Source organism: Struthio camelus, chromosome 16, assembly GCF_040807025.1.
Source record: "Struthio camelus isolate bStrCam1 chromosome 16, bStrCam1.hap1, whole genome shotgun sequence".
NCBI lineage: Eukaryota > Metazoa > Chordata > Aves > Struthioniformes > Struthionidae > Struthio > Struthio camelus.
In genome coordinates, this window is record NC_090957.1 from 20328154 (window position 1) to 20355055 (window position 26902).

Here is a 26902-nt window from a genome sequence, read left to right on the forward strand (position 1 = left end):
ACGCACAGCCGGGACACAGACACTCTCACACCACCCAGCAGGCCCCGCCGGCGGCGCGGGAGCGCGCACGCAACCGCCCGCCCGCGCACGCAACCGCCCGCCCGCGCGCGCGCACGCCGGCAGGAACGGGGCCGGGCACGGCGAGCCGCGGCGCGCGGGGCCTGCCCGCCGCCCGGCCTGAGGTGAGAGGCGGCGGGGCGCGGCCCGAGCGCCGCCCCGGCCCGGGAGGGGCGAGGGGCGAGGGGGGGACCGTGCCCAGAGCCGGGAGGGGCCGGGCCGGGCCGGGGGCGGGGAGGGGCGCGCGCGGCGGGGGGAGGGGAGCGCGCTCGCCTCTCCCGTCACGGCCCGCGTTGGGGCGGGGCCGGGGCGGGGCCTGGCCGGAGGGGGCGGGGCCTGGCCGGGCGGGGCGCCCCCTGGCGGCGGCGGCGGCGGCGGCGGCGGCGGCGGGGAGACGCGTCCGCCAGGGCCAGGCCGCGCGTGGGGCAGGGGGTGCAGGACATGGAGCGATGCGACGTGGGCAGTCGAGGCCCCCGGGGCCGCGTCCCCACCTGCGGCGCCCCGCGCACGCCGGGCTGCGAGGGACCGTCCGGAGGGGGCCGCGGCGAGTCCCTCACGGCCGCGGGGTGAGACGTCCGGCCCCGAAGTTGCTCCCGGTCCTCCGAGGAGGCGGGCAGAGGTGCAGGGATCGGAGGGGCTGCGCAGCTGCGGGCCTGTCCCGGGACGCTGGACCGTGCTTCGCCGTGTGGCGCAACGGAGGAAGAAGGTCTAGAAAGATAAACACAAATTTCAGTGTGCGAAAAGTCAGAGCCTTTCCCAGCTAAGGCACCTCGTAAGAGTGAGATGCACCGGAGATCCCGTAGTGGAAAACAACCCAAGTCCTTGGTGATGGGCAGCACTGTAGGACCTCGCTGTACAGATACTGGTGAATAACGGCTGTTCGTAGAGCTGCCACACAACCAACACCGAAAGCGTACTGGATGTCAGTGTGCTAGGTTCCTGCGTCACTGTGTGCCCTGCCACCGACAGCCTGCTCCTTCTCTTCCTGGTGCTTCTTGGAGGTGCAGGGCTCTTTCTTGCATAACAGACGTCCATAACCGCTCACCACATGCGTTTCCGGATGAAAGCTTCCATTTAGGATTTCACCAGCAGTACTTTGTAGTGTTGCTGTTTTGGGATGGGCTTTTTTGCTTTGACTTTTTGGTATCAGTAAATTCCATGAAGCATTTAATGTGTCATTTATGTAATTAAAGTCTCTTGGAGGGAAAACTAGTCCAGGTAAAATTAGGTTCAGGTAAGACGCTGCTGGTTCTCACAAAAATTGTACCTTGCTAGTGGGAAACAAATTGGGATTGCTGTCCAGCTTCCCACTGGGAATTTTGTTCAGGCTTGTCATTTGGGGTTTAGAGCAAAAATCAGGATTAACCAAATCCCGTCTCTGCCACTTGTTCGCTCCCTGACCTTGTGTAAACCTTATTCCTTCTTTCTTCGTTAGTTGTCGCTACTGCACTTCCCTCACAGCAGCAGTTGCGGGGATCGCTACTATACCACATTTGAAGATTTCTGATGCTACAGTCACTTCAGCCACTGTCTTTACTGGGGCATATTCACCTTAAGTTATATCCCCATCTCTTCAGATCTCTTCATACTATGAATCTTACCTGTCTGCGTTTGATTTCTTCTCTCACCTGCAGAAAACACATCAAGTGGTCCCTGTTACAGTGACTGTCCACAGCTCTTTTGCTTTCCTGCTCGGCACATTCTGAGAGGATCTCCTCTATCAGGACTGTGTGAGACTCCTTTCCTTCAAGTGGAAAATACCCTTCAGGTGGAAAGTTGAACATACTGGTTGGGGCGAAGCTTACGCTACAGTCTTTTATAGCAGGACAGGTGTTACTCAGAGGAGCAAGAATATCGGGAGGAAGAGGAGAGGGAGGGAGAGGAATGGAGCGCCTGGCCTCCTTCAGCAGTAAGTACCATAAGCTGAGATTTGGAAAGGGTTTGCCATTTTTTAAAGACATCAGCAGTAAGCTGGGGGAGGGAGACGGAAAAGTAGCAATATTTGGTCCACAGGGTCACTACTTTAATCGAATTCTCAAAAGCACAACTGGTATATGAATTATTTGGTGGGAATTTGGATCTTTTTTGCCTCCTTGTTATATAGTGGGACTAGTTACGGCTTTTACTAATTGACAGCCTGTTTAATTTGACTACTTTGTAATGAACAAAATAAGAAAAACTTGTAGAACAGTGTTTGATTCCTTGTTCAGCAATTTGAACAGTGTCTGAGGATTGGATGGGTTACAGAACAGTAGAATGCATGCCTTTGCAACCACAACAATAAGCTGTTCAGGTCAGACTTGAGGTAGATGGATGGGAAACTACAGCTGTCTGTGCAATCTTCTCCATAAGTAAGGTCCTTGGGACTCATCTTCAGTGCAAGACATGACCATGGGCACTGGATCAAATCAACCAGCTAGCACAGCTCATTGCATCACTGCTGAGAAATACTGATAGGCTGCTCCAGAGAGGGCTTTCCTTTGACTCCATTGCACAAGAGTAGGCTATTTAGCCCTCAAAGTTTTAGGTCTAGCAGAGAGGAAGTGCCAGGATCTCTCTGGAAGCTTCAGCTGAACAAGGAACTTTCAACGGCTATTTGGAGAAGCTCCAGTAGGAAAGAGGTTATATACAGCTGACTTCACTTTAAATTATTAAAATTATTGGATATTTGAATGATAGCAAAAACAGTGTCATGTTTGTGTTGCATGAGATTTACTTGTTGGCTTCACAGATGACCCTTTTGATAAGCCTCCGTGCCGAGGCTGCTCTTCCTACCTCACAGAGCCCTACGTCAAGTGTGCTGAGTGTGGGCCTCCTCCCTTCCTCCTGTGTTTGCAGGTGAGTGCAAGGATAAAAGTGAAGACATTCATTTCTTTAAGAAAGTCATCAAAGGCCTGTCTCATACCAAGCTGTTACATAAACACATTAATAATTGGTCTCTGTAAACTTGTATCAAAGCACATATTTGCTCAAGGACAGGGAAATGACAAAGAAGGTGTTGAAGGCTAAGAATTTAGCTTGAACAGCTGAAGGAGAGAGATCTTTGAGAAGGCAGCCAAAGCTACCCAAAGACATGCAGTCGGCCTGACTTTGTAACGGAACATGCCACTGCGTGTCTAGAGAGGTATCGTTTCTGTCATTTTTTATGGCATGAAAAAGAAAAGCCACCAAGAAACATCCTCTCCCTGTTCCCACACCTTTTTTTCTCCAAAAGGGAAAAGCAAATTTAGATAAATTGTGCAATATTGACAGTAATCGTTTGTGACCAAATATAGTTCTTTAAAAATGAGATGTGTGTTCTGATAACCACAGAAAGTACTGCTAGTTCTAATTATTAAATGAATAAGTTTACATTATTTATGGTAGAAGAATGGCAAATACCTCTAATAGTGAAAAAGGCGCTTAGCTAGCCATATGCTCAGGTATGCACAAAATACACAAAAACATATTTTGTATATTGTGTATATTTCTGTTCTTTTATCTGTCCTTAAAAAAGGAGAAATTTAAGTGTTGAAAGTACCTGCAAACCATGCTGGTACTTTCTAAACAGAAAACATGCTAAAGGGAAACTATGATTTCAATACTTAGGAAATATCCTGTGCTCTCTTCCTAGAATGATCCACTTGAAAACACACCACTAAACTTCTTTCACCTGCCTAAGAGTATGTAGATTCACAGGAGTTATGTGCTGCTGCAACAGATCAATAAGATAAAAAGTTAGCTTCAAATTATTTGACACAGATTGTTTTACTTTCTTATAATATTTATAATTCTTATAAAATGAAATCAATATTAATATATATTTAAATGTATCCGTCATTTTTGGATAGCCAGTGGTCAGCAAGTACAAGCAAAAAAAAGGAGAAAAGTTCAAATATTTTTAAGGCAGAAGTAAAAGAATAACATAATGCTAATCTCTTGTTCTACAGTGTTTCACGCGAGGATTTGAATATAAGAAACATCAAAGTGATCATACTTATGAAATAATGGTAAATATTCTTTTTAGATTACGTCTACTCAATCTTGGGCTTTTATAACCTTTCTAGGAGTTAGACCCTTGTTTACTTACATTAAGAAGTTTAACTGATACAGTTCTTTGATTCAGAGGTTTGTAACTATTAAAAAAAGAAGAAGTCGTCTTTGACAGCAACAAAAAATATCCACCTGGAATGTTATGGAATAGCGGAGACATTTTAAAGGTACATTTTCTATTGTACCTAGATAGCACAAAGCCTCTCGTTAGACTTCCCAGTTCTTTAACCATGTGAATAATGTTCTGTTTTGTCATTCTTTCTTCTCCTTCCCCAAAATGAATCAGTTAAAAAGTCTTCAATAGTTTAGATTGTGTTTCACAGTACAGCATTGTTGAATTTCAGGTGGCAGAGAGAACAAATAACGGTATATTCAGAAGATCTGTAGTGACAAACTGTTTTGTACTGTAGTTGATGACCCAGTGACCTAAATAATTCAACAATTATTTGATCAGATTTCATGGGATGCAGTAGAAGTTTTAAAAAATGGCAGCGTTACACTAGCACGGGGGTCTTGTTGCCTTGTAGCGTAGAACTACTTTGCTCTTTATCTGGTGGTTTATAACAGAGGATCACAGCAGTCTGGTTTGCTTTTTTCTTCTCCAGACTTCGGATTTCCCTGTCCTGGATCCTAACTGGACAGCACAAGAGGAAATGGCGCTCCTAGAAGCTGTGATGGACTGTGGATTTGGAAACTGGTGAGAATTTAGTGGTTCAGCCAACGTCAGTGAAAAGATGGGAAGTGTCATTTCACTAGATCTCACTGTTGAATACTTTGGTGCACAACAGAGAGTCTGTGACTTGCCATGGGTGAGACACTAAGTGAGCAGTTAAAGTAGATTAAGGTAGCAGGCTTTGTTCTCAATGCTGCTATTAGAAATACAAAGAAGTAGCTAAAGGCCTCATCTTGTGAGATGCAAAGCACCTCCCCTGAGGTAAAAAGCTCCCTCAACTCCCGTTAAAGTCACTAGATTCTGGAGAGGCTCAACTGGTGCTCAAGATTTGCTGTGCATCGTTTTACTCATTTTCACATTTGATGTGAAAATCAACTGCAGAGTTTCTCATCCTGCATGGTTTTGGTTTGCTTACAGTCAACTGGCCAGGTATTATCCTTTTTTTGTGCTTCCAGCTTCTCTGTCATATAAAGGATAAAGCACTGAAGATATTTAATACTTTTATATTATTTTCTGTTTAGGTAATATCTGTAGTCACTACAAGATTTTAATGCGTTTATAAATAAAGCAGATCTGTAGTCTTGAGTTCTCTCTTCCCTGTCATGAAAAGATTGCTGTATTTCTTGGACTCCAGTGGTGAATTTAAGAGAGCATTCAAGAAATACAAGGAGGACTTTTCTCTGTTATAATAGTTCTGAAGACACTCATATGATGTGGTCTGAATTATTGCCCTTGACAGTAACTATCTGGGAGAGGATGCAGAAGGGTGTTTCCCATTTTCCCTCCCTTTCTGCCCTCTGATTGAATGGTCATTCATGTTCCCAGTTGACTCACAAGATTTTCAGAGAGTATGTTCCTGATATTTCTAATGTCAGGTGCATCTTTGGGTTAGTGATGATTTAAAATGTCTAAGTCTGCATAATGTAAATTCAGGCACTATCAGAAATTAGTTCTCTGTGCACAATGCAATCAGTCCCTTGTCCAAAATTATCTTTTTCCACTAAAGAAAGGAAAAAACCCATAACGCTTCCGTGTGCTCCTTATTAAACCTGCCTCTGTCCCCGCCTCAGGCAGGACGTAGCCAATCAGATGTGCACAAAATCCAAGGAGGAGTGTGAGAAACATTACATGAAACACTTTATCAACAATCCCTTGTTTGCATCTACATTACTGAATCTGAAGCAGGCAGAAGAGGCGCAGCACAATGAAACGGCCATTCCATTCCACCGTGAGTATCCGCTGCCCACTAATGCACACAAGGAGCTTCCTCCCAAGGTCTCTGCTGTTGCAAAACTGGAATGAGCAGCCTTTGGAGAAGGGCATACACCACGCATGCAGTTTGCTTTTATTCCCAAAAGGAGAGCTCATTCTGATGGCTAACTTAAGCAACGTTAGGATATTCTGTACACTGTATTAAAACACTGGTGTATCAAAATAGGAGACTACCAGTTCAGTGGGAAAAGGGAAGGAACAGAGTGGTCTGATATGACAGGTTCTCAAAACCAGAGGTGCCTGCCCAGCCAATGGAAATGGTCCGTCCAGGCCCTGCGCAGCAATGTTAACTGAGAAGGAGTTTCTGCCTCTGAAGCATTTCATCTGATCATCCATATTGTAGCAGCCTTAACTGCTGGTGTGGATTGTCACAAACGCACCCCTTTAAACTGTGCTGACTTCACACCTCTCTCTCTTTTAAATGCCTTTTAAAAATGTATGTTAAATTTCAGCAATTTACCTATTTTTCAGTTTTCCTTAAATTTAACATCTGTAGAATGGACCCCAGTCTAGCAGCTGTTCCATTTATAAAGCTCCCAAAAATGGCTGGGTAAAAAGATTGCCATGGTTTCTCGAGGTTTAAATTTCATGATGAAGTGTTTAGAGCTAAAGCAGTCAGACCTGGACAATTTTGGTTTTATCCCTAGCTGTCATTGATTTTTTATGTGACCTAGGGCAAGACAAAATCTCTGTGCCTCAGCTTTCTTTATCCACAACGTGGGACTTATAATGCTTCGCTCCTTCACAAGTGTGTTGTGAGGCTTGGTCCATTATTGTCTGTAAAACACTGAGATCCTCAGTTGGAAAGTGCTGTAAAAATTGAGAGTTCTATAGCTTTAATTGCAGCTCTCTGTAAATGGCACCCAGAAGACAGCAGATTTAACACCACTGCTGCTATTAACTAAAAGAACCTTCACACTGAGACTGATCTGCAGAGGTTTACTGAGGGGATGCTGAGTTCTGAAATGTAGAATTTACATTTTATAGCCTATTTATTACCTTGAATTTTTGTGTTTGACTTTCGAGAGTACTCTGAAGATCTCAAAGTACTGCCGTTTTTTTCCTGATGAACTCAGTCTTTTTCTGAATATAACTCTGAATAATAGCCCAATCAGGCTGTTTTTCTTAGACTAATTATTCCCTCTTTTCCTGTACAAGAAATATCTGTTTACAGAATTGTGCTCTCTTTTTGTGTTAAAAAAAGACCCCAAACCCTACACAGCAACTAAAAGCTTTTATTTTTTCAGCTGCTGATGACCCCCCACGGCCTACTTTCGATTCTTTGCTTTCCAGGGATATGGCTGGGTATATGCCAGCAAGAGCTGACTTTGTTGAGGTAAGACTCTCTCTTCTCCCATTGTTTTATGTTTGCTACTGAATGTGAAATCAGCAAACACACGCTTGCTTTCCCCTGCCTATAGGTCTTTTTTATTCGTCATATAAAAATTATTAAACGAGATGTCAGACAGGACAGACTGATTAATCCAAGGATTTAATTACAGAGGTGGCGCTACAGGCCTAAAAAGCTGGTAGCTGGCAACCTGTGCGTCATTGGCTTTGTGCATATGGGCTGTAAGGCACGCTGCTACCACCAGATGTCCAGTAATGAATGGCTCTTATGTAAGCAGACTAGATACTGTGAATTAGCGAAAGGGGTCAGCTTCAGTTTGCTGCTGATTCATTTGCCTTAGAGAAGCATGAGCCTGATCCAAAGATCCCTTGAAAGGCCCTCATTGTTTTAAGTGTGGGCCCATGGCCCCAAAGTTCTGCCTGCAGAACTATCTCCTGTACATGGAGTGATGGATTCTGCCATATAGGGTTCTCTTGTTTTTGTATTTTTGAGCAGAATATTCACCACAGCATGAGAGTAATGGAGATTGTCTGATTAATTCTCGTTATCCTATCATAGCATGTTGTCCCTGTGAACAGTCATGGCAGTGTAGATTATACATTCCCTAGCTAAAGCTCCCATGTGATGTATATTGCTCAAGGATGGAGACTTGTACAACCATTTATGAGTAAATATCTCTGTTTTCAGTACTTCCACGTGTACTAAAACTTGATATCAATTTTTCTAATGCCAGTTAGTGACCATTTATTAATCACCTCTGAACAGGAGTTTGACAACTATGCCGAATGGGATTTGAGAGATATTGATTTTGTAGAAGACGATTCTGACATTTTGCACGGTAAGTCCCATCTTTTCATACATTGTTTGAAAACAACATTTCAGAGCGCTGCCACAGCGTTTCGTTCTCTATGTACTACTTTTTCTTTTTTTTTAAAGTGAGCTTACATATTTAATTATCTCAGTTCTGCATGCTGGGACTTAAAATACTTTCAAATCTCTTTTTAAAGCTCTTATTCAGCAGATGTACAAATGGTATTTATATATGTAATAGTGCCTTTCACTCACTACTGAAACGTAGCCAATTGTAAAGGAGAACGTGATGCAAACTGAAGAGTCTCCATCGTTATTAGGTATCTCTTTAGGAAAGATGCAAATGATGCTTATCCAATATAAACTATAGAGGAGGTTTAGCTACGTAGAAGCAAATTATCTGAGCTAGAAATTTATCTGGAAAGAGGTACCAGTACATCAGTATTTCAGTAAAGAGCCCTACGGGCTTGTCAAAAACCAGAAACATCAGAACTTTGACCATCCTTCCCCTTCTCATCCAAAAAATATTCTTTCCATCCACGTAGTGTTTGTGACCATTATAGCAAGGCAGTGCTTCTGTTCTGAGTCAGAACGATCAGTATCTTCCCTTCTGCTGCTAAGACCCCTTTGCCCTGCTAGATGTGGTTTCTTAGAAGACTTGTCACCTATTGTAACCTGTGTTAGTTTAGGAAATCTGATATCAAGATAGCTACTGATACAGACAGCAGGAGGTGTGTAGTTTAAGACTATGAGACACACGTTGGACCTATTATACTCTTGAAGTTGTACAGCTTTTCATGAACTAAAATGCCCACTGATTTATTGCAGCATAACCTGCATATAATTACTTCCTTTTTCCTTGTGAAAAAGGAGAGTTATTGTATGAGTGCAGTTACTGCTGCTGAAATTTTGTGAATGTTCCTGCCTTATTGATACCAAAGAAAGGGAAGTATTGAAATGAAGTTTTAATCCATGACAAAAAAGGATTCCACTTTTCCTCCTATTTGTAAGCGCAGGTAGTGCTTAAGAGTACTGTGTTTACGCTTCTGAATTCTCCATCTAACATCACTAAGTTCTAAACTAAAGCCTTAGCATCTTTTGAAGAGACAGACAAATCCTGTTATGTATAGGTAATCTTTCCAAACTGAAAAATTCAGTTTCAGATCCAGTAGTCTACACCAAGCTTTAAGAAATGCAAACTCCTTTGGCTCCAAACAGGTTATCAGAATTGCATGTCAGTCTTCCCTTCCAACATTTCCTAAAAGGGGGACTGGCTTGCGTACATTGTCATGGATTCACTGTGCCACCCCTCTTTTATTACTGTTTAAACATAAGTTTTCTTGCTCCCATTTCTTACACCAATTCCCGGCAGACTAAAAAAGTGAAATAATCTCCTAGCTCTGTTCATTAATTGCTAGCCTGATATTCATTCAAACAGGTTTACCAGCAGTTTGCCACATTCCTCACACGAGCTCTTCCTCCCACTGCACACTTCAGCCATTAAAGATATCTCCTACCCAGCCTCCAGTTTAAGTTGTCAGTCTGGATGTAAAAATCAGCTTTCCTTATCTCTTCAGAATATCATACAGCTACACAGGGCCAGATCAAAGGTCTGCCTAGCTCAGTATCCTGTTCGTATCCCATAGCAGATGCACAGGAGAAGAATGTAAGAAACAGGGCAAGTACAGGCTGATACTTTTTCTGGCATATCTTCCAAGTTACCTGCTGTCATTCGTTTAGGGACTTTGTGAGCCATAGGTTGTGTTCAGACCAGTTTGACCAAATAACTTGTCCTCCATGAACTTCCTAACTACTTTTACAACTATAGATATTTGTACTTTTGGCCTCTGTAACATCCTTTAGCAGTGAGTTCCACAATTGAGTTACAAGTTCTACAATTTAATTATGTATTACGTGAAAAATGCTTCCTTCTGTCTGTCAGATCTTTTGCCTCATAATTTCATTGGATGTTCCTTAGTCCGCACTTCGGTTATTTTCAGTATTTAGTATAGGATGTCGGGCATTTGACTTTTGAAAACTGTTTGGCAGAGGTTATGGAGCATGACCAACTACATCTTCCATCTCTTAGCTCCGGGACTCTGGCTGCTTGCTTCCCACAGCTGCCCACATGAGGGAGAATGCCTCTAACAAATGAAGTCCCAGGGTCTTAGCCAGCTTTCTTTTGCATCTCAGGGATAAAGAATTATTTTTTAGAAAGAACTTTAGAATTAGATTTTTCCCTTCTCCAAGCTAGTACAAAAAAGGAAGAAGCTGTGTCTTCCTCGGCCTGTAGTTTTATATATCTCAGATGCTGACTCTGTTTGATTCCTTCAGAATAGTTTGCACTCTGATTTTAGGATTCCGTATTTTGGAAGATGGCTCAACATTTGGATCCATGCAGGAGGGGCGGGCTCTTGGATGATTTTAAAAAATCTTTGTACTTTTCAGTTACAGGCAAGGAAGGTCATGAGGCATCCCCAGAGGTGTAAGTTCTTGCAGTCTCTCCCAAGGATGCCTGTCCCAGCACTTCCAGGAAGTGGTTCTGATGTGCCTCTCTACCCCAGCCCTGCCCACTGGCAAACTAGATCTGACAAAAAGAACCTTGAAAAGCAGCCCTGTGGCTGTTTTCCACTACATCTGCTCAAGACAAATTCTTTGCTGGCCGCAGCAGGTTTTTTAAGGGAAAGAGGTTAAACAGAGTTTTAAGGCTTTTAGCCCAGAGGAACCCAAATAAGATTTTTGCAGCATGGACTAAGTGCCAGGTTTGTGAAATATTCCTCCGTTTATTTTTCTGCCACACATTAAACTTCACTGGGTTCAAGATTAATTTTTGAAATCTAGTTTTATTTTCCATTTTCTGTAAGTTACTCACGCTAGACCCTGAGAGAAAACTGACAAGAATAATTTCTTGTACTCTCTCTCTCTTTCAATTCACAAGTCCCAAATCAGTGCTGCAGTGTTTAGGTTGCATGTAACAGAGGAATATTTGATGCTTTCATTGCAACAAAATCCCCCCTTCCTCCTCCTCTCTCCTCCATGCCATTTTGCTTTTCTTAAAATATTGTAAAAATCATTTTATAAAAGATCTGGGTCTAAACTTCTTGACCTCTGTCTCTTAATATCATTGCGTCTTCCCTATTATATTTGTGTTGTGTCACTCTAAACAAGTTCTCAGTATTCCCACAAGAAAGAAAAACGCAATTTAATACAAGGTGGAAAAACTCCCAGGCAGCCTTGCATGAGGAACGCAGAAACCTGTGCCTGCTGACTCATCCAGCTCCTCCCACCGCACAGGAGGTCACAGGCATTGTTCAGTGAGTTCTTGATATTAGTGAGATGGTAGGAATTGTTTGAAATATCTCGTATTTCAACTAATTTATTGAATTGTTAACTTTTATTCAACACTTGCAATAAGAAGTGCATGCCAATATATGTTGCAGTTAAACAAAAACGTAATCAGATTGAGAGAAACAAGATTACAAATCTAATTCAGCCTAGAGCGCTTGAATATTTCATGAATTACAAGTTTTTATTTGACTGAATTATAACATTAGTAATTCATCTTTTACCAGGGTTTTTAATCCCCTTTTCCTCTCACGTTAACGATTTTTCTTTCTAACATTGGAAAGTAATTACTGAAACTGCAAGTTCAGAAGTGAGTGGAAACAAACTGCAGCTCTGACTGTGCAGTAGTAAAATTTCATTTTATAACATACAAGACAGTCAATGTCTTTCTAAATACTACATAACGTTTATTCTTTTGCGGAAGGTCCTGACACACCCTGAAGGCAGATACTCTGTTTACTTATGGTTCTGCTTTCCTCTATAAAGGGTAAATTTGGATTGTATCCACCGAGTTTGTTCCAACCAAGGCACACACTGGATATACAGCCTGTTTGCTTTGATTAATTTGCATTCTTCCCATTATTTGGGCATTGCTGGCCAAAGAGAGGTTAGCTAGCCTGAAACGAAGGTCTCACTCATCAGTGTTCAAAAAAGTTTTTGCAGGCCAAATCAGGCTGAAGAGAAATGAAAAGCAAAGAAACCGTTTTGGATACGCTCTCAAGAAATAAAAATATTTTGATGTTTTGGAATGGAGAAAGGATCCTTGACTTTCTGCCTATCACTGGATTCTTCAAAGCAACTCTGACCATCTCAAAGAACCTTATCATTTCCCAAAATGGACACTTTGAACACGATGTCAGCTTAGATTTTCTTAAGTTACCAGTACAAACAACTGCCTCCCTAATATAATACAAGGGGAAAACATGGGCAAATCATTTTCATTCTTACAGCATCTCTTTTCTCATTTCAATGCAGCATGTAACAGTATAGTAGTCTGAGTTATTCATGCATTCCAGATCTTGTAATCAGTTGTTTCTGTGTGAATGTGTCGATTAAAAACAAACCCCCTCCAAAAGTACATGCTGCAGCAAATATTAATTTTTCTCTACAGAGAAGCTATATTTTTTTCCTTCATTTGTTCTCATGAATGTTCTTTCCCCTCCCCAGTCAACTGTAATTCCTTTCAGAATGTTTTGCATTCAAGTGAAAGCATCAAAATGCAGCGATTATAGGTGCACAATTGCTCGTGATATATATAGAGGTTCTCCGATGCACTTTCTGCGTCTACTCATTAAGGTCTGCCTACACAAACCCCAGAAAATAACATGTTAGCTTAGCTTGCAGAGGGTTTAAAAATACAAAAAGATTTTCCGTAAATTGGCAGTGATTCCAGAACTTAGTAAGCTATTTCATTCATGTTTAACTCAATACATTTCCCATTTTCTTGTCCCCACGTTTAAGCAAGAGAGAAAATATGCTATCTGTGCTTGTTCTTAAATTAGGAAACTCAAATACATCTTTATCAAAATACAAGAAATAAGAACATTGTGCTCTCTCTCCCGTCTTTACGCATAATCTTTTGCTGCTAGGATAACATAACAAATTGATTTGATATAAATTCAGATGTATAAATTGAAGATTTTACAGATAGATAGATAGGATCTGTAAGTATAACCCAAAACTGGTTACTCCTGAGCTCATACGTGCAACCCTTGGGCTTTAGCTATCTCTGTTTATAAGAAATTTTATTATCCAGAGGCTTGTACAGGTGAATTGCCTGTAGGCTGAGGGCTTCCTGATGTTTATGTATAAATACATGTTTTAAAAAACACATAGCCACACTTCTTAATTGCTTCATTAATTACTTATGGGGGAGTCCAGTCAATAAATTGCCATTATCCGTTTTGCTCTTTTCTTAAAACTACGGAGAGAGGAGTGGCTGCACCCTGGATTCTGCTACACTTGGGCCACCCCTATTTACTCAGCACAGTGGGATGAAAAGGGACATTCCCTTGCTTAGTTCCAGAATTGCATGTAGTCTCTGAAGACTGTAAAGCTACTGTCAAGTCTTAAGCCTGTTCCTTCTGTGAGCATATGGAAATACTTAACATAAAGGGAAAAAGCCCGCCCAGAGACCAGCCAACCAAGGCTTGTTTGATGACCTGGAATGTTTACATTATTTTAACAAAATTAAGGAAAGTAAGGTAGTAGGTATCTCCTTTTCTTTTGGGAACTTACCAAAAAAGTTTGTTAACTTAATGGTTACAATGAAAAAAGGTTGAGGCATCTCTGAGTGGGTCAGCCAGGACTATAGACAGGTTCATTTAGAAAGGGATATGATTTCTAATGAGCATTTTTTTTTTCAGATTGCTGTGAACTATTCTCTTTGTTCTTCGGGCAGATAAATAAGTTTAGAAGTTAACAAGCTAAAGCCTTGTGGATGTTTTCAAGAACCTTAGCAAAGGCTACTTTCAGTCTTCTCAATTCGAAACTATATCTGTCTGTTTTTTGGAGTTCCTTGTCCTATGCGAACAAACCATGGTCTAAAGATGACACCTCGGGTCCTTAAATCTGCTAATTTACTTTTCAGGAGAATTAATACTAGACAATAACATGTATGGAAGAACAAATACATGCTAATAGTAAAAGAGTCCAAGATTGTGTATTGAAGATGAAAAGAGTTCTCAGGATCTACCCAGGTTCATATTTACAGGCAATAACGTATTTGAAAGGAGTGAGTGGAGGAAGCTTCTACAAATAGCATGTGCAGTCTGCAAAAGGTTAGCCTCTAGTGGTTTTATGCCCCTATAAAATTGGCATGGGATTTTTAACAAGCAAAGTCGAGTGACTGTTTCAGCCTAAAGGCTTGAAAATAAGCCCGTTACAGTGATTACTTATGTAAATGTGATCTTTGTTTCCATACTTTGCAGCTCTGAAGATTGCAGTTGTAGATATCTATCATTCCAGGCTAAAGGAAAGACAGAGGAGAAAAAAGTGAGTTTTAAAGGAATGACTGTGTTCCTTTGCTTCATTACCATGTTATGTGCCTTAAAGCTGTCCGTATATTAAATATAATTGATTTCCTATAGCACCCTTGCAGAAGGTTCTCTCACGTGGAGAATTTCTCCTGAGAGTTGTGTGACAGACTTCATCTTGGATGTGTAGTTCTTTTGTGCAGAGACCAAGATCAACCACATGTCTTTGTCAATGGTAACAGGCCAGAAAAGGCAAATTAACAAGCCTTGATACTCATTTGTACACATGGGTGAAATTCTCTTCCAGTCAAAGGACCTCTACATACCTTAACTCTCCTTTAAAATCTCAAAACAAGTCATTAATTGTGAAAAGGCTATCTTCCAATCGTCTGTAGCGTGTGAAAATCATGTAGATGGCGCTCTCCATATAAGTATCCCAATTCCAATTACACATAAATAACTGAGCTTCTAGCACACTTTATGAGATAACATACCCATTTTGCAGAATGAGAAATGGAAATAATATCATGGGAAACTATTCACAGATCAGGGCTAGAAACCAGGAGAAACAAAAAAACAAACAAGCAAGCAAATCTCTGTTCTTTTTGTTCCCTGTGTAATGCTGCTGGACTGCATATAATTCATTTCCTACTTTAGGAAACAAAGCTTCCAGTCTGTGACTAACTGCTAGACCCCCCCATTTTCTCCGTAGAAATGGTTTCATCTTTATTTTTGGTTCTTAGTAGTCCATAAGTTAATTTTTCCAGAACGTGTAATAAAGATAACTATATTGCCTGAGTGAGTGTGAATAATTTATTCAGTTAACTTGACAGCTTTTTAGAATGACTCAATCTATTCATTAAGTTCAGTTTTATTATAACTTTCAAATACTTTGTTCAATATTTAAAATTCTATCTTGCTGTATTACCGCCTGCTGGAAAAATTAATAATTTGGAGAAAGACTTCTCCGTTCTTTCTCCTCATAATAGAACATAGCAACTGTTAACTATCCTTCAGCCGAACCATCTATTGCACTAGATCTTCATAATTTGTAAATAAAAAAATATTTGTGGTGTAATATCTGTCATGATACAGTATGTCTTTAAAAAGAAGGTGCCATAAGGCTCAGTTACATAAATCAAGTCGGTGTCAGTTTTTGTAAAGTTTCTACAGCAGAACAGGACAAAAATCTGAAAAAAAGACAAAAACACTTGTGTCACTGTCACAAAGCCTTCTCCACATGGGACAGGAATATTCTTTTATACATATTAAAGAAAATGTAATGATTCCATAGAGCAAAGTCCAGCTTGACCTTGACAAGCTTAACTTTGTAGTATCTCTTATCATTTGTGAAGGCTGGATATTTATTAAATTGCCACATAGCAATAACCACATGACATTTGCAGAAACCTGTGACAAATGTGTGTGTCATGTGCTTGTAAATATCTTACCTGCCTTTTTACACTGCTCATTTCCCTGACACTGACATGAACATTTCAAACTTATGAGCTACCCAAGTCATTTTCCTCTGTTTAAAATCCAAGCTGTCATGGAAAAGTTTCTTCATCCTGCTCCCAGTAATGAGATTTACCCTCCATCTCTCTAGCTCTTGCTCTTATAGAGAGGTGCTTTGTGCCTCTCTGAAGCTGGAAATCATGAGACATTCACCGTATTCCAATTTTAGAAGTACGAGCTATAAGGCACCGTAGATGTGAAAATTATGTCTTAAAAAGGCAATGTAAAACCCCTTGAAGTAGCTGTTGCTCCCTTTGTGCCTTGTGCTGTCAGAGTTGGACTAACGCACACCGCTAACCAAAACTGACTCTGATTAAAGCCTTGCTGCATCACTGCATCATGTTTCTCAGCCAGGCAGCTCAAGAGTTATGGAAACTTCGTGTGTGTTTAGTTTTAGACCCATCTGATGGTCTAAGTCAAGGTTTCTTATTTGTATTTATGCAGTAGTACATGAGTTAATGCTTTTCATTAATACTTTTTTGCTTTTTATTACAGGATTATAAGAGATCATGGCCTAATCAACCTCAGAAAATTTCAGAGTGAGTATCAAGCGTAACTACTTTCTTTAAAGTGGCCTCAACTCAAACTTCAGAGACAAAACTTAGTGAATATTCACTGTTTCCAGTGCACCAGTGTGGCTTATTCATACTGGACCATATTCAGATGGCCTGAATTCCAGATTTCTTGCTCTACTCTTTCTAGTTGGCTGGATATAACAACTTCCAACTCAATGTATTAGCTAGTGCCTCTGAACTGCCCTTCAGAAGCATTTAGGTTCTCCACTTGACTAGGGAGCGAGGTGAAGGTGAAATCCAGGCCTTTTAAATGCATCTTGCTGTATCTAAAAAATGACCAAACAACATTTAATCATAATCTTTTACGCCTTTAGAATTGCAAGGGCAGTATAGTTTTGTTGCTCTTTACTCATCGGTTTGTAGTTGTGACACCAAAATGGCCAAGAAGCGTACCAGATCTGGATCTTAGGATAGTTCATAGAGGCTTGTAGTCACTCCAGGTTCCTTTCAACTACTTTCTGGCAGAATTTTTCTTCTCATAGTAGGAATAACATGGAATACAAATAGCTTACTCATGCCTTTGTGTGCGTTATTTGTTGTTGTTTTGTTGTAACATTTGAAAGTAACTTTGAGGAAATTTGGTAGCGTTCCAGCAATTTCTTGGGGCCTCAATCCAGTCCAGTCCCATGATTTAAGCTCCTCTATATGCATATAGGTCTTACCAGTATAGGGGAAAAAAATGCAACCACTGATTCAGTTGTGGGTAGAACTAAACGCTGCTGATAAAGTGTGTCGCTTTTCCCCCCTCACCGTAGTTCTGGAAAGACGATATCCAAAGGAAGTTCAAGACCTTTATGAGACAATGCGACGATTTGCACGAATTCTTGGACCAGTGGAGCATGATAAATTCATTGAAAGCCATGCATGTAGGTATTTTAAGGATTTTAGCATGCATGTTTTTCAGTAGGCATAATGAAGGATTGCATCATCTGTGACCTTTCCTGAATATATACCATGGGGGAGGTTCTTCTCTCCCATCTAACTACTTCAGAAAAACAAATATGTTTGTGTGTTGATACGTTAAATGACCAGCAAGTGGGGGGTTTTTTCCACTAAATTGTGTCCAAGTTCTTTGACTTCTAACACATGACTAGAATGTTCAGTCAACTGAGAAGTAGTATTTTCTCATCAAAAAAATACTGTTTATTTCCTAGCACGCTCTATCATTGAAAAAACAAAATACATAAAGTTTACGTCCGTATTGAGAGATTGAGAGCCAGCAGCAAATTGTGAATTCTTTGAATGATACGTGTTAAACTATTATATGTGTATGTAATTATATAGTACAGCCGTCATTACATTCCCTACCTTAAAGGGAGAGGCACCGTTCCATCACCAAATCATCAAGAGTCTTTATGCATAATCATAGCATTCATTTAGTCAAATTCCAGTACGAGTCATTACATCCTGCTTAATTCTGTGACTTAAACTGTGAAAATTATTCCTCATTAGCAAGAACAAAGCACTTAAAAAATTGTGACTGTATTTTCAGGACTTTTTTTTTTTTTAAATACCAAAAGCATGATCCTGCAAAATCATGAATCCAACATGTGAGTGAGTGTTACTCCTGGAACCTAGTTTTGTTGTTGTTGTAATAGAAAAGTCCTCAAGTTAACCTGATAGTCGAGTACACACATTACACAGGTCTCCTGAGCAGTATGAGTAAACAAATTTGAGCTGAGCAAACTTCCTTCTTGTAAAACTAAGTAATGCCTGGCAGCCAGCTAATAAAACCTATAGGCAGTAGATATCTCTGAGCAAAAGAAACGTGGGCATTTAATGTTAACGTCACTATAGAACTGATTGCAGAAAAAGTTGTCAGCAATGAAAAACTTTGGAAGGTCCAGTTACAGAAAAGGTAGTTTGAAGACAGCATTAGATACTATAAGAAGCCTGAATGGATTAGTTTTTCAAACCTGTTGAAATGCCTTCCAGAAACCCTGTATTATTATTTGCCTTGACCGGGATATGGCAAAGGAACTGTCTAAGCATGAAGATAAAATAACTTTTCTGAACACACATGCTAGAAACCCGCTTCAATCTATGATCAAGGAGGATTATGACAGCTAGCAAGTTTGAGGACTGATACAGGCTTGTATCAGGGTTTTAACCTTGTCTGTGGTTCTGTACACTTAGTAGCTAACTGTAGACAAATAAGAAAAGGCAATGTTCCTAGTATGCCGCTGTTCACTGCTGTCCCCACTAAGCAGCATTTGTTTTTTGGATTTCCCTTCTGCTTACGGTTGGGGGAAAACCAGTGGAGTTTGAGCTGCGAAGGGAAATAAAACGACTACAGGAGTACAGAGCAGCAGGAATCACCAATTTCTGTAGTAAGTACACACTGCATTATTCAGCCCAGTCTCATTCGTCAAGGCGCGGAAGGATGACTCCACAGCTTTTAGGATGCATTAAACAACAAGACATGTATTTTTAAAATGCATTTGCCTAGCTCTTTAACTGACCAAGGCTTTCGCAATAATCCATAACTTTAGCTGTGCTTTTTTAGAGCTAGTTAGAGCCATCAGGCCATCAGCTTGGCGAACATGTTGCCCAGCAGAGCTCTGCTTTAGTCACCGCTCTGAAAAGGTTCCTGGGAGGGGAAGGGCAGGGAGTGTGTGTGTGTGTGTGTGTGTACGCACATACTTATAGTGGCACAGTGGTCTCTAGTGCTTTCTGTCTGGGCAGTTTCACTGGCTATCAACAAGTGTAAAATCTGGAGAGAAGGATAAGATTTTTTTTAGTGTCTCGTTCCGTCCTGGGAGTGTATCATGGAAGCCTATTTTTGTTTGTTTCCGGCCCGAAATTAATGGGATGGGAGGAAAGACAGTAGAATCTAATACCTTCTCATGCCAACTAGTTTTCATGAGGGAGAAAAGGCAGAGTCTGGTCCAGTGCTAGAGAACAGTTTCTCCCTTGGAAATTTCCTAAAGTAGAGAAACAACAGGCTGAAAATGTTGACAAGAGGCAGCTGGTGAGAATATGGTGTCTGTTTGCCATAGGTGCGAGAACGTACGATCACCTCAAGAAGACAAGAGATGAGGAACGCCTAAAGCGTACAATGCTTTCTGAAGTCCTGCAGTACATCCAGGACAGCAGTGCCTGCCAGCAGTGGCTCAGTCGACAAGCTGACATGTACGGTTACAGTAAGACTGTGCCTTTTACATACACGTGCTTTAGCCAGAGAAGTACCTCAAACACATTCCATTTGATAATAATGAACACATTCCCAATTTATTACTGTAAGAACAGTCTGCAAAATTCAGAGAAGCAAGAAACTGGATAACAGCAGTAGTACTTGTTGAATTTCAGACAAGGAACTGACTAATAAGGGCTCAAAATCTCGCTTTTCTGTATTTTATATTTCAAGAACTGAACTGCTGTTTAATAAAGTCATTGAGGGAAGTGAGGTCTTTATGGGTATTAATGAGAGCATAGTGACACCTGAAGTGTTTCAGAGGATTTTCAGATGTAGCAGCATTATTAATGTGTAGTCACCCTGCACGAGCCCTTTGATTTAAGGAAAAAGTTGCAATGGAAAGGAAGTACATCTTGTATGCTACACAGTCTGAGAAGATGATCTGTAACTTCCCCACTCAGTTTCCACTGAACTTTTCATGCCCCCTGCTTTTTTTAAACCAGGTTTCAGACATGGTCTTCAATCTCAGAAATGCTGAATATCTAGAAATCCTGTTGACTTCAGACCAGGGCCTGGGTTATGCAAGTTGAATTCTGTATTTATTAGAAGTTGGAAAAAAATAGTTTCAGGGCCAGCATATGCAGCTATTCTTATATAACATGCAGACAGTTTGAAGTTTTCCTTTCTTTCCAGTGATTCCGGCCTGAGTCCCACAGTACCAGTTGCTTCCAATTCAGGTAACTCCATTACGTGATGGTCTGTGATAAAAGCCAGCCATGCATCAGTAATGTCATTCTGACAGTCAGTTGAAGAGTGACTCTTTTGCTCGAGTGCAAGAGTGTCAGTCCTCAAGCCTCACTGCTTAACCACTGCACAAGTCAACATTTCCTCAACCTGCAACTCATTCCACATGCAAAGTCTGTAGCTTTGTGCTGAATTTCTGGATTCTTCTGGCTACAGGAGGAAAGTCCATCCTAAAGCTACATTAACAAGGCAGGAAAAAAAGTTATTGCATGAGAACAAAATGTAATATTTAAAAGATAAAGCTATTCCAGCTTTTTTATGCAGCTGCATACCACCTATCATAGCAATATGAACCTCACAGAATGCAGATTTTGTAGGGGATATGCCAAAAAACGTTGCCCGAGAAGCACACAATGGTTGCAGTATCAAGCGCTGGAGAATTACAGAATGAAAGAAGACAGGAAAACTGAAGTTGCACAGGCAACCTTTCTCATGAATATGCTTTGATAGTCCTTAATTCTGTAATCACTAATTATTTTTTTCCCCACCAAGAGGACTCTATTTCTTTCAGTGCCCAGTGTGGACAGATTCAGGGGTTAGGTCAAGGGCCTTATGAACAAGACTGTTCTACAAAATGCCATCCTCATTTGTTGAGGTCACCAGATGGTATAAAATGAATGAGAGTAGGGAAAAAAATTATTTATATTTCTATATATAATCTATAGATATAAAATGTAAAGCTGTTAAATGCTGCTGGGGGAACCTGGATTCTAGCTGTCTCTCATCTAGTTTTTAGGCGGAGACTAATAAAATCACTTGAACCAAACTTCTCAGAGGTGGCCACTCATTCTGCTATACCTCACTTCTCTGGGAACATGACAGGAGCCCTGGAACTCTGGGTCAAAATGCTGAGCAATTAGTCATTAAAGAAGATGGTATGCATTGTGTTTTAAACATATTTAGTGATAGCCAAAATCTGGTATTTTGAAGAGAACACGGCATTGTGTTTCTCAGACTGAGCATTAGAGCAAATGAAATGGGGACAGCATCCCCTCAGCTGAAGTACTAGTGTGAAAAATGAAATTAATTGTTTGTGGAGTATTCGGTGGCCAATGAGAGAGAAGAACACAAGAGAAAATGAATTGTTTTGCCTGTGGAGCTTAGCTAGCATGCAGTATTTATGACCAATATCACATGTTGAACAAAACCAAAACAAAACATCAAATTGTTGCTAATTAACTGAGCATTATCGATCCTGCATACTGATTAAGGCAAGGATACTGTGGAAAAACTGCCATATGGCTACGTAGTTAAAGGCTGTATCATAAAGAATGCATACAAGAGGGCAAATTAATATTGCTTAATTTTAATTCTAGATCCCTTCTATTCTAACATCTTGACTTTGCAGCCTGGATGTATTTGCGTTAATGTAGTTGGTATGTGTCATTTCCTAGGTTTTTGAAAGAAAAAAAATCTGTCATGTCTCCTCACAGCAGTATCCCGAGATGTTTGTTCCAGGCTGTAGAATGAGGGAACACAGCTGGGAACTAACTTCCTCTGCTTGTTTTTCCTGAACTCAGCTTCTTCTCTTAATTTCTAACCTATTCATCCTCTAGTCTTGCACTACCTACTACAGACTCAGTACTCCAGATTCTTTCTAGTCTTTCCATCCTTCTCTCTGATCAGGCTTCCCTCCACCAGTCAGGCTCCCATCCGTTTCCTGCAGGGAGCACAGGAGAGCGCGACTCCCTCTCGCAGGGCTAGGACCAGCCGGAGCACAGCCTGGAGCACAGGCGCACAGAGCCCTTGGGGAAACAGAGCTACGGATTTTCCAAGAGCTTATCGCTTTGCCAAATGTGGCAAGGCTGTCCTAGGACAAGGAGACCCACCTCCGATACTGCCAAATATGCAACTCGTAGCGCAGGGGCAATAGACTTTCTAAAAATATGAATAAATATGAATAAATATCCCTAGATTTGTTCTGAACTCTGGAAGATAGAAAAAACATTGTGCAGGCAGGCAGCGCTCAACGAAAGTTTCAGTTCCACTAGTTAAAGTTCAGCAGAGTTACAAACAATAACAAAGGTGAGAACTATCAGACTACCCTGTGATAGATGTTACTTTCAGCACTGTTTATCATAATAGACAAAGATAAATCCACAGACTGCATTTGCTTTGCAATATTGGCATCATATTTAAAGACATTTAAAGAAAACTGCCCCAGGAAATTGTCAGCATTGCCAGGGAAATTGGCAGTTAATCACACCAGTAAATAATCTCAGCATGCTTTTTTACAGGGTACCGGTTTCACCCCTGCTAGGAGTTTATCCCGCATGCTGGGCACACCCAGGGCACACCCGCCGTGCAGTGCTGAACTCCCTAACCCCAGCCGGAGGAGTCGGGTTAGTCAGGGAGGTAGTACAGCCCAGCTTAAACCTGGTCAGTGTCTATTTGTCAGGACCCTGTTGCCGACCAGCTCTTCCCAAAAGCCAATAAGCTAGGGTTAACAACTTAAGAGTGCTTGTGCAAGTATTCACAGTGCTCAACGACATCAATTGCAAAGCCATACTTTTTATCAAAGCTGTGCAATTTTTATGTTAAATCCTAAATAACTCTGTCTATAAATACTTGGATCATACTGGGTTAACACCACGGGTATTTAATTGCTTCTGTGATAGCACACCAAGGAAACAGCCACTTCTGAACCGCTCAGAGATTTTCCTTTCTTGTCTTTGCAGGTAGACGGAGTGCCCCACCACTGAACCTCACAGGTCTCCCAGGGACAGAGAAACTTAATGAGAAGGAGAAAGAGGTGAGGAAAGGAATGAAAAGATGACCTAGATATAACTGTTTATCTTCACAGTGCAGGGGTACTCACATCATCTGATCTCGGTGCTCTGAATACCATCTCAGTTATAGGCCTCAACTACTCTTTTCTGCTCACAATAATCATTCAAGTTTTCCAGTTGGCTTCTTAATTTCACTCACTGCAATATACCTACAACACTGCTTCAGCAAATAAGATTATTTAGCAAAGAAACTTGGAGCCAAGGTGTCATTACATCCCATTATAACGTGCAGAGTATGACATCCTCTCTTCCGCCCTTGTGAAACTGGGGTGAGCAGAGAGGTTATTTTTTCTTAATGAACATCTGTTTTAAAATTGGCAGAGGATTTCATTAAGGGCTTCACTGGACAGATCACTGAACCTTAATAATGTAGCTCTTTCTATTACTTTAGATACCTCACAGCCAAACCTCAACCAATTGTGTTTGGTTTTTCACTGAAACAGTACAGTGAACTGTGGAGGTTATAACAGCATGTTCTTATTTTGATGTTTTGTCCTAATTCTGATCTTTGCTGTATATACCAAGCTCCGTGTATGCATGTGTGGCAGAGTGCAGAATTTGGCTTTCTTTATGCGATGGTTTGTTAGCTTAGCCTGGTGTTGGAGTTTGCAGTCCCACGTGGGACAGTCTTGCTCAGTTACCTAAGGCAATATGAGACACAAGGAGGATCAACCACCAGAAATGGGACTGCAACCCATGTAGAAACCCACAGGAGAAGTCAACATGGCAGCAAGGGAGCTGCCATGTTTACAGCACAGTCCCTTCTGCAGGTTTCGCAGCCCACACTCAACTCTGTGCTCTTAGCAGTAAGGTGAACAGCTGTGCAAAGCTAGCCTCAGTTTGTCTCCAGAAGAGCTAAAGAGGGCATAGTTTTCACCACATTGTGAGTCTATCTCTTAATGCATATGGTCAGTGAAAGACAAAGTTGGAAAGCTATTGAAATAAGAATTTTTTTTATGTTAAAGTCATAATCTGTCCTTAGTTTGTGCACAAGGCAGTTTTTAGTATCTATGAAATGCTGTGGATATATTTCAGATTTTGTCCTCTCTTGTGACTTGTATGAGTCAACTGTGTTTCCCCTTCATTGGGGATAGCAGCACTGAAAATGAGATCACAGATTCACCATGGATCATGGCATTTCTGGCTCCATTCAGCATATAAATAACTGTGACTAGGACATTAGTGTATATGCGAATCTGATTTCCCTGTCTGCAGCATTCAGAGGAACTCAGACTTTGTCTCAGCTATTTCCTATCAATAAGGAACAATCATTAAGCATTTCCTTATTAAAAGGAGACAGCCAGTATCTCCACTGGGAGCAATATAGTGCACAACCTAGAAGGCGGCTGGTGTTCAGAAGCGAAAGGGGAGCATTACAACCTAACAACAGAACACGGGCTTTTGGAAGCAAATCTGAAGCCTACGGGAGTGACCACTAAGTTCAGTGATTCCAACACTTAATGCCTTCCATGCACAGTTTCCATCCTAGACTTCTAGAGGGAGCAAGCGTTGTGTATATAGCTGCTTTTGTAGAGAGGTATTAAAGACCTAGTCTGCAGGGGATTAATAGACAGATGCCCTCCGTGGCTTTTGTCCAGCACGCTGAATTGCTGGTTGCAAGTCTTTGGCATGCGTACTTCCCTCGGTTTGTAAAAAACAACGCCCACACAGGACACACTCATAGTTATGCCCTTGTGAGCAGAGAGCTTGCTTTCATCCTCCTAGTTTATTTTTTAGTCAGGAATGTTTTTGAATGCAGTAGCCAGAAAGCTCCTCCTCTCCCTACCTGTGGATTTAAACAGCTCAGAATGCAATTACTGTGTCCCTCTGCATACAAAAAATATATATATAAATATGTTTAAAAACGTTTTCAGAAAAATATTCACAGTGTCACTCCCCCAGTGGGGATCACAAAATGAGAGAGCCGTGACAAGCGTTAGTGTTTATTAACTTTACCTTTTGTCTTCCAGCTCTGTCAGATGGTGAGATTGGTCCCTGGAGCCTATTTAGAATATAAAGCTGCTTTAGTGAACGAGTGTAACAAACAAGGAGGCCTGAGACTAGCACAGGCTAGAGCACTCATTAAGATCGATGTGAACAAAACCAGGAAAATCTATGACTTCCTTATCAGAGAAGGGTACATCACGAAAGCCTGAGGACAGACATAAGCGCCTTGGCTGGAGCAGACAGATGTGGAGAAGCTTTGAAGTCACTTTGACAACGCTGAAAGATTTTAAGTGTGGAATCAAGGACGCTTCCTTTTGTTTTTACAAAAAAGCCCCAAAAGACTTTAAACAAGTAGGGAGCTTTGTTAAATTGTATGAATACTGACATTTCTTTGTCTGGTTTTCTTTTGACTGTGCTGTTTAACACTGCTGTTGTCAGAATTATGCTGCCATGTAGCATAAGAAAGAATCGTATGCCGTATAAGCTAACCTTAAACGTGAACGGGCGTTCATTTCTAACACCTCTTGTAACTAAAAAGAGAACCACGGTACTTTTATTCTGACAGCGACATAGAATAAGGACAGAACAGCAGCATGTAATGAGAGTCACATTTTGACTTTGTGTGAGTGAAGGGGTATAGGAATGCAGTCCCCTCCCTTCTTGTACTCGTTTCTAAAACAGCGTCGGCTTTCAAAGGAGAGAGCACACGCCTGAGGGTATAAAAATAGAACTTGCAATGGTCCAATCTTTTTAACTTAATTGTGATAAAGGATGGGAAAGGACATTGCAGGGAAGCTCTTCAACAGGTGTTACTTTTATGTGATATTAGCGCATATCACAGCATGAGAGTACTGTACAAACCAATAAGCTTCATCTGCTCGCTACCCGATTTGCGACTGTCAAGTTACATATAATTCCTCTTCCTATTCGGTTGCTCCGGCTCACTAGGAAGACTAGATGTTAAAACCAGCAGCAGCCTTTCAGAACATGAATAAAACGCCACTCAGTGCCCAGGCATTTTCCCTCACAAAAGACAAAAGCAGAGACAGCCACAGACCACCGAGGTGGTGCCCTTTCAGCCCTTCCTGCCCATCTATGTGCAGGGCCTCCATCTTTCAGTTCGCCACATTGGTGGAACGTACCCACTTCACCAACAAAGCAATGATAAGATGCAACAAGTTACTACACACATACACCCAACACCCAGTCACATCCGATAATCCATTACAAGACTTCCATACCAAACATTTGTATTTGGAAATAAAAATTAGGTGATGAAGACTGTTCCTTGCAGAGGCAGCTTTGCATCATTTACTAGACAGTAGAGCATGTTTGTCGGACAGCTTCCATTGCTAAGCGTAACGCGTTCTGTTAGTGTGCTCTGGCAGAAATAACGTTGTGCAAGTTACCTAACAACCAAAGCAAGCGAGATGATGCGTGTTCTCAAGTTTGAGATTTCATCTTGAAAAGCCTAACTGAGCTATAATTATACTGATACCTATTTAAGATGTTTGGATTTGGCTTTTGGGGGTTATCCCTACAAGGGTAATTATCCTGTGTATCTGAGGTACCATTGAATGTGAAATATTTTGGTTTGTAATAAAATCAAAACGATCTGAAA

The 26902-nt window shown here is 41.1% G+C and overlaps 1 protein-coding gene across 1 annotated transcript; it reads left to right on the plus strand.

The window, feature by feature from the left end:
• The first annotated feature begins 85 nt into the window (after positions 1-85).
• Positions 86-26902, plus strand: TADA2A (transcriptional adaptor 2A). The gene is made up of 16 exons (XM_068910471.1): positions 86-182; positions 1692-1966; positions 2789-2895; positions 3987-4046; positions 4695-4786; positions 5833-5990; positions 7282-7370; positions 8151-8223; positions 14471-14534; positions 16526-16569; positions 17361-17471; positions 18864-18935; positions 19605-19737; positions 20435-20478; positions 23224-23297; positions 25305-26902. Exons 2-16 carry the CDS (start codon positions 1942-1944, stop codon positions 25488-25490), a joined length of 1332 nt encoding a protein of 443 aa, XP_068766572.1. The 5' UTR covers positions 86-182; positions 1692-1941; the 3' UTR covers positions 25491-26902.